General features: G+C 35.2%; 3 protein-coding genes across 3 annotated transcripts; all 3 read right to left on the bottom strand.

Moving 5' to 3' along the window:
* Nucleotides 1–3,429: 3,429 nt before the first annotated feature.
* On the bottom strand, nucleotides 3,430–4,365 carry LOC133702836 (olee1-like protein). The gene is made up of 2 exons (XM_062127153.1): nucleotides 4,161–4,365; nucleotides 3,430–3,939 (listed from the first exon to the last, which is right to left on the bottom strand). The coding sequence occupies exons 1-2, from the start codon at nucleotides 4,321–4,323 to the stop codon at nucleotides 3,608–3,610; spliced, it is 495 nt and encodes a 164-aa protein (XP_061983137.1). The 5' UTR covers nucleotides 4,324–4,365; the 3' UTR covers nucleotides 3,430–3,607.
* Nucleotides 4,366–4,603: 238 nt separating this feature from the next.
* On the bottom strand, nucleotides 4,604–6,486 carry LOC133702764 (AAA-ATPase At3g50940-like). Its single transcript, XM_062127085.1, has 2 exons — nucleotides 5,563–6,486; nucleotides 4,604–5,275 (listed from the first exon to the last, which is right to left on the bottom strand). The coding sequence occupies exons 1-2, from the start codon at nucleotides 6,484–6,486 to the stop codon at nucleotides 4,886–4,888; spliced, it is 1,314 nt and encodes a 437-aa protein (XP_061983069.1). The 3' UTR covers nucleotides 4,604–4,885.
* Nucleotides 6,487–7,661: 1,175 nt separating this feature from the next.
* LOC133702763 (AAA-ATPase At3g50940-like) lies at nucleotides 7,662–9,086 on the bottom strand. The gene is made up of 2 exons (XM_062127084.1): nucleotides 8,163–9,086; nucleotides 7,662–8,024 (listed from the first exon to the last, which is right to left on the bottom strand). The coding sequence occupies exons 1-2, from the start codon at nucleotides 9,084–9,086 to the stop codon at nucleotides 7,662–7,664; spliced, it is 1,287 nt and encodes a 428-aa protein (XP_061983068.1).
* Between the last annotated feature and the right edge of the window lie 2,081 nt (nucleotides 9,087–11,167).

Here is an 11,167-nt window from a genome sequence, read left to right as displayed (position 1 = left end):
TTCAGCTGCACTTTTATTTGGAAAAGAAAGTCCTTATCTAGTAGATCTTTTAACCTCATTTCCTTTACGACTAGAAGCATCATGTCTACTAATCATCTTAGTACTCAATTTATCCATCTTTTCTATTAAAGCCTCCATCATTACCTCTAACCTATTTTATCTTTCTACAAGATTCTTCCATTTCGATTGTGTCACACTTTTTGATGACATTGTGAATACCTGCAATAAATGTTAGTAGTAAAAAAAAAATTCTCACACATTTCCTCACGTGTTGACACTCGATTTAATATCAACCACTCGTGTTTTACACAATTCGATCGGGCTTTTCACTCTAATAATCTTACTATGCCCTTTACCTCATTATTCGCCTATTTAAGTTCTTAAAGGTAACTTATCAAACAATCAATCAAAATAACGTAATGATTTTATAATGATAAAGAATCAAGAATCAAGAATCAAGAAATATACAAAACTAATCAAAACAAAACTTAAGGATAAATTTATGAATATCAATACAGCACATCAAAAATATTTAAAAACATAAAAAATAATTTATTTTAAATAAAAAATAATTTTTTTTTAAAACGCGGTTTAAACCACGCTTCCAAACACAATCTAAATATCGAATGACAGAATATTAGGCAACCTAAAAGGAACAAAACAAGTCATGAATCATGACGCTATGTTTCTGATTCCAGTTTCTCAGTTGACTTGGAGTTTGAAGGAGGAAGAAACACATTGCTAATGAAGGTAGTTAAACTTGCTCCAGTTGATCCCTTTCTGTTTGTTGTGTCGGTTAATTAATGTGCGAAAGCGCGTGGGTCCATTATAGAAGTTAGACAGTGCTCTTCTTGTCTCCATTGTGCGCACCGTACTGGGAGGAATTTTCAGTTTTAGAATTTGGGAGGTGGGGTGGTGTGTTATGCGCTACTTCAATGCTACTCGCTCTTTTCTGTTTGGTGGGCCCACAAGCCTATGCTTCAAAGTTGAAAACTATTCCTGCGTTTATTTGTTGAGAATTATCCAGTTTTTGAGAAATTCTTTTAGGAAATAGATAATTATAGAAAAAAATGTTTATTAATTGAAAATATCATGTTTTCTACATTTCTCAACTAAATTGAAACAAAAACTGTAAAACGTTTTTTACCGAGCCCTCTACCATGTTTTTCCAATTTCACCATACTCAACATACATACATATATATATATATATATACATATATATATATATATATATACATATAACCTAGAAAACCAAGCCCTAGTTAAGGTAGATTTTATAATTGAATCGGAACAAGTCATTGATTTTATCAATATCCAACCAATTTGACTAACATTGTAATAATCCAACGAGGTAAAAAAAAACATGTTTTATATCATTTACTTAAAAATATATATAAAAAACTATATCCATGTATTAACTCAATATAATTCACATCCAAGTACTCAATCAAGTTATGTTTTATATTTTTTTGGTTCTTACCCGGGTATCTTCACACCTTTTTAAATGGTGAAACTAGTCCCGTTCGGGATTTGTAGCTGTCCCTCTCAATAAATTCGCTTTCTGAAAATCAAACTTGTGTTCTCATTCTTACATGGATATAGCAGTATCTTAACCGTTAGACCAACATTTTATTGGTAAGTTATGCTTTATATAAGATTTAACAACTATATATGTTCTCTATTATAAAAAAAAAAAAAAAAAAAGATAAAGACTTTGTTTGATTCACCTAATTTATTATGAACATTTTTTTTATTTTAAATATATATAAAAAATATCTTTCTTTTTATATCGAAAAAATTCTTGTTCCATAAATATATTTTCTTTCCTTTCCTTTAGAGTAGATTATTAGTTAAGGAAAATCGAGATATGCGAAATAATTCTATGAAACTAAACACAACATAAGACTCGAAAATGTATTAGCATTAAAAATTAGACAGTCGTGTGTTTCATCCTTTTGACACATAAAAGATGCTATAATATTTAATCACATATGTATCGTGTATCAAGTACATGATTTTTGTGTAATTTTTTTTTTATATTTTGACATAAAAGAGATAAATATAATAAAGATAACAAATATAAGACAAAAAAAAATGATAATTGTCTTTGCATTATATTTGGATAATAATAGATAAGATAAAATAAAATATGAAAATATATTTTTTTTTTTTAATATGTATTACTATTTTTTTACTATAATTTATATTGAGTGCTGAAATTAATAATGATATAATAACTCTAGTTATAAAATGTAGATTGGCTTGGTGGGTCGACCCGGGATCTGATCGATCCAAGGTTTAGATTAGTCTGGGTTTAAGAGAAACCCATATCAATCGTGACTCAATTAGGTAAAACTTGGGTAAAAAACACATTGATTTTTTTTTTTTGTATAAACGACGTCATTTTATTTAAGACATTATTGAGGTTAACCTAGGTCAATTCATGATCCTAGCCTTATCGCATATCGATTCTTGATATGAATTTTAAAGTTATAATAGTAATTATTTTTATTTTAACATATTTTAGTTGGATAATTTTGAAATTAAAAATTTTTTATATGGATATTTTATGAATAAAAAAAAATTGTATTTAGAGATATGTATTTATATATTAAAAAATATAAAAATTCAATCTTAAATTATCAAAAAAATATAAATTTATTTTTATATCTATATTTTTATTTCTGTCTCTTCAGCAAAAACATATTTTCATAATTTCTGCTCTCTTCGTTTCTTTTAACCAATAACTAATTAAACTCTAATATCTTTGTTAAAGAATTTGTAGTATCGAAATGACTCATGAAGTATCAATTTTGTGTCTAGATCTGGCTAAAATCGAAGATATTGCTGTCCCAATTTAATTTCTCATATTAAAACTAATCCTCATTATTCGAATCTAAACTTCCATCTAGCTATCTGTACACAAGAAAGCAAAAAAGCGTACAGATCTAAACAAACTCTACCCAACCCTGGCTTAACGTGAGGAGGGTGAGGTGTTCCTGTCTGTCTGAGACTCTTAACAATGGAGAGGAGGGTGAGGTGTTCCTGGCAGTTGCCTACAATATTGTTATGAGCTTGTGACTGCATGCATTTTCAACGAACCCATGTATTTTACCAGTTTATCTTGCCTGCATTATTGGAGTGAATTCTGGGGAAAAAAAGAGTTCAACGAATTCAAAACATGACAAAATTTTATGAACTTACATAGTTTAAAACGCTCAATTATTGTACATGGTATTGTTACTAGTTCTGGTTTCAATTTTGAATGAAAAATGAGAATGATCTTGAGGGACGTCCACTAAATTTCTTCAGTGTATGAACATATCCAATTTGGTTTTTTCTTTAGCTCGCAAATTGTTTCGTTCTTGTGTATGATCATGTGCGTACCCTTTTTGAGCCAGAGGTGTTTGAATTCTAGATGAGATAGTAAAAAAAAATAAAGAAAATTTCCATTGTATCAAATAATTGCTATAGATCCATTGAAACACTGGGTTACAATTGTTCGATAGCTACACAATAGAAAAAAAATGGCATTACATGCCAAGTTTTATTATTCAGGTGAGGCAAAAAAAGAAATATAATGATGAAGATTTAATCAATCAATTTTACGCCTCAACAGGAAGGAAACCCATTTCTTCGAGTACTTTTGCACATTCTGGTTGAGCCACCTTCTTCATGTACCCAAGAGCATTGGCATATCGGAGATTATCTACCACTCCAACGTTCTTGGTGAGGAGGATCCTAGCAGAATCAACGCTCTTGAATGGTTCATTGCAATCGGCTCTGGGGCTCTCCACCAGCCTAACCTCACAGATATCTTCCTCGTGATCTCCCACCACAGGTAGGCGGTATGTGCCACTGCTGTCAGTTGTGCCCTCCACGGTATATGTCAATGTGCCATTCTCACGGTTGTTGCATACCAGTTTCACCTTGGCACCTGCACCATGCACACACACACACACATAAATATATAAGAAGAAGAGCTAAAATTTGAATCAGAATTTAAAAACGAAATTGCACATTACTTGTTAGTGCTTGTTAACAAGACCAATATATATGTATACTGATGGCCTTCTTGATATAGTAACATTGGTGCATAAAAGCTGAGCATTCGATGCCATAATATACGATAATCAAACTATTAACCACATCGTTTACCTGGAATGGCGTCACTGATCTTGGTCTGAAACTCAACCCGGCAAGTGTCACAGTAAACCTTGCCTTCGACATCTAAGTAATCTGCAGCATAGGCGGAGATGAGAACGGAGGAGAAGCAGAGAGCTGTAGCAACGAAGGCAGCAACGGTGAAACACTTTGCCATTTTGTTCTATGATTACTCTTCGGGTTTCGATGAATTATGCATGGATTAACATTCCTTTTATAGCGAAAAGGAGAGGTGAAGCTACTTGTTTTTGTGTGGTTGTTATTCAGGTTTGACTATTCCAAGGTTTACAACAGAAAATAGATCCGGACTCTACGGTTTTTTCACAAAATTTTTCAAGTTTTGCGTGTTTTTTTCCCACTAGAATAGGTAAAAGGGTTGTTATTTTTTTTTTTTTAATTTATGCATTGACAGGAGAATTTCCATCTCTATCCCGTAATTAGTTAGAAATTAATTTTATTTAGTATTGTGGTATGTGAATACAGAAGGAACTATTATTTCCTTTCAGAAATCTCAAATAGTTGTCCAATTTGCCAAGATTACATTGTAGCATTCTTCCCTAACTCCTAGAGACAAATTCGAACCATCCCATCAACTGAACAAACTCATGAGCATGTCTGTGCTTTGTAATCCACTTCATTCATGTTCTTAACCTTGAGATGTCTCCAACTTCTATCGCCCTTTCCAATCTGCTAGCCGATGATCTTTTCCTCTCCTTTTTCTATTCTATAGATTCAGTTTTCATGCTGGTTTCAGGTTTTTCAAGATTAAATTTCTTGTCATGAAGGAATCTAACAAGGCCTTGGAAAGAAGCTTCTATGTCACTACTCTTCATTAATTGTCGTAAGACTTCTTCAGGGGCGACTTCAACATCCTCTATGAGTCCTTCAATTTCTTCAAAGAATTTGTGATGTTGAACTGCAAGATACTGGAAGGCTAGTTGCTTGAATGTAGAGATGGTACAATATGACATGTTAATGTGCATGTCCGTGCGACCAAGTAAAGCTGGATCAAGCATTGCTTTGTTATTGGCCATATAAACGAGAATAAGTTCGTTGCTGCAAGATAACCATAGTCCATCAGTGGCTTCGAGGAACAGAGACATCATCCTCTGCAGAAATCATAAGAGCACAAAAAATCCACTATATCAATTTTAGAACTATAAAAGGAAGTGATAATACATGTTACATAGATTGAAGTCAGCAGGCCTCACAAAAGTTTCTACATCAAGCCCAAGGAAAGCATGCAATGCGAGGTTATGATTCTTTAGATTTCATAGTGGGGTTCGTCAATCATCCACTGAACTAGCTATCAAATTTCACTGTCTTAAGTGCATTATGTTTACTTGTGCATATCAGTCAAGCTCTAAATGAACACTTTTCTGGTAGAAGTTCTAACCTTATGTTCATCATAATTCTCTGGTCCGTTCTCATGTTCTTGATCTAGTAGCTCGACATCGCAATCAATATCCTTGAACACCAAAATTGATTTACTGGGGACTTCGTGATGCATGATGTAGTGAATATTAAAATCTGTTCGATCCAGCTTGTAGATGTCATAATTTAAGTGATTAGCCATGGCTGCAATCAAGCCTGACTTGCCTGTGCCAGGAGGGCCACATAACAAGTACCGACGATTCCAAGCTTTCCCAATTCTTCTGTACTTTTCCTGAGCACTCATGAAGGTGTTCAAATCATCCAATAGTATTTTCTTCAGCTGTGGTTCCATTACAAGGGTCTTGAAGTTCGTTGTGTGCTCAAATGTGTCGTCCAATTCCCACCGTCTGTTGCGGAACTTTTGAAATCGTTGAACCCTTCTTTCTTCTTTAATGGCCTTTTCTTGCTCCAAAACGTATGCCAAGTACAGATTCAGCACAGTATCTTTGTGTTCCTTGTGAAAAGTTAGCTCATAGGTTCTTCTACCTGATTGCATGGTTGTGTTTATTTTCTCAATATGCTCAACCTTTGTGAAAACCAATTTCCACCTTATTTTCACATTTCGAAAAACATCAAGAATCTCAAGATCTTTGTCGACGGCAGTTTCTTCCTCAGCCTCTCTACCCCTGATTATTGATGAGGTAACCAGATTGCCCCAGTAGAAATCAGCTGCCTGAAACAATTGGTTAAACTCTGGCCTTTGATCTTTTTCTACAACAACAGTGAGTAGTTGAGTGGAGAAATGGGAAGAGAAGCTATGGAGGTTGGAGAAGTATCTTCGGACACCAAAAGGGACGAAGGCACTGGCAATTCTACGAACAAGCATTACGGAAGCAGCAAGAGTGGCAAATGCAATGATAGTTTGCCTGTCTTGAAGGGACACCATTTTCAAGGTTGTCAGCTATCAAATTATCAAATCTCAAGGCATGTGCTTATATCGGCCTCAAAAGAAAGGGTGCTTATTTAGCAAAGTCGCTTTTGCATCTCAATCAATTCCGTCAGAGATTTTTACAATTCTAGGCAAAGAAAATTATATTTCCAAGACTTTTCCATTGAGATTGGTCTTTCATTGCTATGGATGTTTCTATAGGTTTTGATATTTCCTAGTCTTGATTTCAGGGATATTCTATTCATGAGTAGAGACGACTTTTCTAGCTTTAATTTTGGAAGTCAACATGCTTTTTAACCAGGTGGTTCTTTGGCGCTTTCAGAGAAAGATATTCTAATCTATTCAGTTAGTCAAGGCTGCATAACAACGCCATTGAAGAGTAAACCAGCATAGTTTAGTTGAAATCTGGAAGAGTTCAAAATTTTCTCTTTCTTTTTTTGGCAAAGAAGAGTTCAAATTTCAAGGGTCCAAGTTTATGAGTTCATTTGGCCGCAAATCAAAGGAAATCTGGGAGAGAGAGGTCTATGGTAGAAAGTCCCTAAACCATGACGCATGACAGGATATCGTCTGAAATCCGGTCTAGTGTGCCTCCATATTGGTGTTTTGTCACCGGATATTGGGAAGATAAAAAATGCAGTGCTTGTGTCTCTGCCTAAATATTTGATAATGTTATCTTGACACTCTATGTTGCGAAACCATGGAGAGACAGCTTTACTGTTTTGGTGATTCAAATCACTTAATTAGCTTGAAATGGATGCAAGATTAAAACGTAAATTGAATGCCAGAGAGAAAATCAAACAAATATCAAGGCACATCAAAGAAAGGAAAAAAAGAAGAAGATCCATTACCCTTTGGATTCTGGGCTTAAGCATTAACCATGGATGATGAACCCGCCTTCAAAATTAGTGCTTAATAGACTATCACTGGGTTGTTTACGGCCAACTATCCCAACTTGATGTCAACAGCTAGCATCTATATAGACTATCGAAGATACTCACGAATTGGATAATCAATGTAATCTAATATGGCTCAAAAAGTTTAGGGAAGTTTTGAGTGATCTTCCAACCTAAAGGTTGATATAACATCATATGTTAGTTGATTACATGTATGAGAAGAGCAAGTTAATTAAAAACAACTCCTCTACTTTTGTGCTTCAATGCCCATAACTGATTCTAAGCTTTGAACTTGTCATATTTAGCAATCTTGTTGTGAAGAAATTTGATTAGGCCTTGGAGGGAAACTTCAGCATCGCTACTCTTCAGAAGCTCTCCTGAAATTTCTGCAAGAGTAACTCCAACCTTCTTTATAAGACCTTCAATCTCCTCGAAGAGTATGTGATGGGAAATATTGAAATGGTTGAAAGCTATTTGGTTGAAAGCAGAAATGGTGCAATATGGCATGTGAATGTGCATGTTCATCAGATCAGGAGTCAACAATTCTGGGTCGAGCATGTCTATGTGATTGGTTGTGAAAACAACAATCTGTCCATCTCCAGCGCACAACCGAAGTTGTTTAAGTATATCCGAGACCTTTACCTGATGGTGTAATAATAAGATAAAGTGTACATCAGATTTTTATTGATCTAAAAGCTATTTTCAAACATGAATGTGCAGATTGGTTGTCGAAATCATCTGTGTTCAAATAGCTATGCATTGAAGTATATTGATTCTCACCTTTTTTTCACCTTGGTTTTGTGGCTTGATAGTGCAGTCTATATCCTCAACTACGACTACAGTTCGACTGGGCAGTCCAGGGATCAACCAGCGCTCTAAATAATCTGGATTTTTGTCGAATTCTGATACATCCAAGTCATAGATGTCATATTTTAAGTGATTAGCCATTGCTGCGGTCAAGCTTGACTTGCCGGTGCCAGGAGGACCGTATATCAAGTAACAACGTTTCCATTTTTTGCTAGAATTTCTGTAATATTCCTCTGCGTTCATGAAGGTGTTCAAATCATCCAATACTGCTTTCTTAAGCTCCGAATCAACTGCAAGGGTCTCAAAGGTAATTGGGTGATCAAAATTGAAGGTATATTCTGAGACTCCAGATTCAAAGTCCACTGGATATAGCTTGATTACCTTACTTTCTTCTCTAATAGCCTTGCCTCGCTCCATAATGTATGGCAAGTATGAATTCAACACCATCTGTTCATGTTTCTTGTTGAAAGTTAGCTCATAAGATTTCATAAATTTTGCATGTCTACCTTGATCCGACATTTCATGTTTTAAAATCAATCTCCATCTTGCTTCCACGTTCTTAAAAATATCAACTATCTCTTCATTTATCTCCAAGTTGGTTACCAATCTCTTCATATCCTCATCCTTTCTCACTTTTAGTCTGCTTACAGAGGAGCTGACTTCATTGACTAAATATGTATCAACAGCCTGAAATTCTTTGTTAAGCAAGTCGTCCTCTTTGTGTTCCTCTATAATGATAGTCTTTCGACGAGAGAAATAGGGAGAAGATTTGTAGTTGGAGGTGAAGAAGTGTCTTCGGACCTCGTAAATGGTTCGGACAAGAATTGCGGAAGTGGCAATAGAAGCCAGCGTGGTGAAAACTTTCGATGTATCTTGGCTCTTTAGAGAGGATAACATTTTTGTAGGTTCTTGTGATGGTAGATGTGGTACTAATGTATTATGATGATGTAGTTCTTCAAGAAAGCTGTATATTGGGGTTAGCAGAGGTTTGCTTTTGCTTCTCTTTTAACAAATCTTCCTGCTAGCAAGCAATGACTTCTATAAAGAGCCTCGTAACTGGAATTAAAAATTTGCCATGAGTACTTTTCCTCTTTGTATTAGGACTTTGCTAGTTCCTAAGACAAGATTCCAGAAAGTGATAGGTCCCTTCGAGCTATCCTGGAAGGATGCGTGCCTTAATACCTTACTGCATGCGGCAATGCTCATAAACATGAAGTGAAGTTGACAGCATACCTCCTTGGTTTTCCCGACTTGTGAAACTTGACATATTCAAGGACGCTTTCTGGGACGATGACAATGGAAGAAATGGTGGAAATAAGGACACGGTTATAGGATCAATGGTTGAACAAATGTATTGCTGCATAAAAGTCCAAGCTTTGCTGGCTAAATACTCTTCAACTAGAATAGTCTTCGAAAGGCAGAGACTTGGAATTATCCTTTCAGAATTTCAGTGCATGTTCTTCTAGAAACATTTGTTGGACAAGCCATGACCACTACAGAGGATTGGTAAATTAGTCTTATGGGGAATTTTCTTTCTTTTCTTAGCTTGGCTTTATAAAGCTCACTGAAGGATTCATGAAGTTTTAACTTCAGAATCTTGATCACATAACAAACCTTACATTAAGAAATTCCTGGGGGATGTTGTCTCTCCAAAACATTCCTAAGACAAAAACAGTTCTTTCAATGGTAGCAGCTTCAGCAGTGCTGATTCCAAGCATTGTCAATCTCTGCATTCTTTATCGTCGTTTTTCTTCTCAAGTCACTCTTGTCGTAGAAGGATGTGAACAAGAGCAGTACAACGAAGAATTATTTGTGGCTGCTGAAACTTTTTTGGGCACTAAATTGGCATCATCCATTCGACGAATAAAGGCAAGCAAGAGAAAGAGAGAGAGATAGAAAACCAGAGATTGTCATTGACATATATCAAGAAGTTGTTGATGTTTTTGAAAATATATAAGCTAGTGCCTGGTCGTATGGACATGCACATTCACATGCCATATAATACCTTCTTTACTTTCAAGCGATTAGCAGCCAGATATTTAGACATCTATCACTCTCAGCTTCAAAGAGATTCCAGAGAAAGATGAAGCCAAGCCAACCCTGCTAATGGAATCAAATTTAACTGCCCAAAAACTCCCTTTAAAAAAAAAAAACTAAAAACACCTTAATAAAATCCAAAAACCTCCATCTTAGACTAGCACACCTGAGCCCAACTTCAACTAATATGCATAGGCTCGAGCATTATATCTCGAGCCCATGTTAAGCATACACCCAGGCTCAAGCATGGAAGCTCGAGCTCACCGTCTAGGTGCACGCTCAGCATAATAGACATGTAAAACCTAGTTAGTGCTAGGTGTGCACCCGAACACCCTTGTGGGCTTAGGCTGCCATAACCAAGCCCAACATTCATTTGATAATTTTTTTTAGGGCTCCATACAGGTCTCTTAATATTTTATATTAATCTAATATGTATTATTTTAAATAGAATACAACTCAAAATATCACACAGATGAAATTACACTTTAGCCATTCCTCTCCATAAAAAGCATGAGTTATAAATATATTATGAATCCTTCAAGCCAAAAGTTCACGATCTCTTCATTCTTAACACTTTCAACATCCATATTTTCAGAGCTTATCTCTTTAAAAAATCATTGCACTTTTCTCTTTATAAAATTATTAACTTAAGTATCGAAAAGTCCCCACATCCATGAAAAGAGACTTTTTGTAAGTATCAGCTACCAATCACCTTAGCTCACCAAGCACCATCTTCCACTAGCTACCAATCACATGGGCTTTCCATATCAAGCCATTAGACACCTTGGCTAGTGAGAATTGATCAGATTACTTAAACTAGGAGATCAATCGATTATCCAACACATTAACCTTATTCCTAAGCGTCCTGGATTTTGGGACTAATTAATTAGTGCCATCTATAGAACTGATAAAAAAGGCATCAATTTCTAAAACTTATTTTT

This window comes from Populus nigra, chromosome 9 (genome assembly GCF_951802175.1).
Source record: "Populus nigra chromosome 9, ddPopNigr1.1, whole genome shotgun sequence".
In the NCBI taxonomy this organism is placed as follows: Eukaryota; Viridiplantae; Streptophyta; class Magnoliopsida; order Malpighiales; family Salicaceae; genus Populus; species Populus nigra.
Note: the sequence above shows the minus strand (reverse complement) of the source record. Positions and strands in the feature narration are given on the sequence as shown.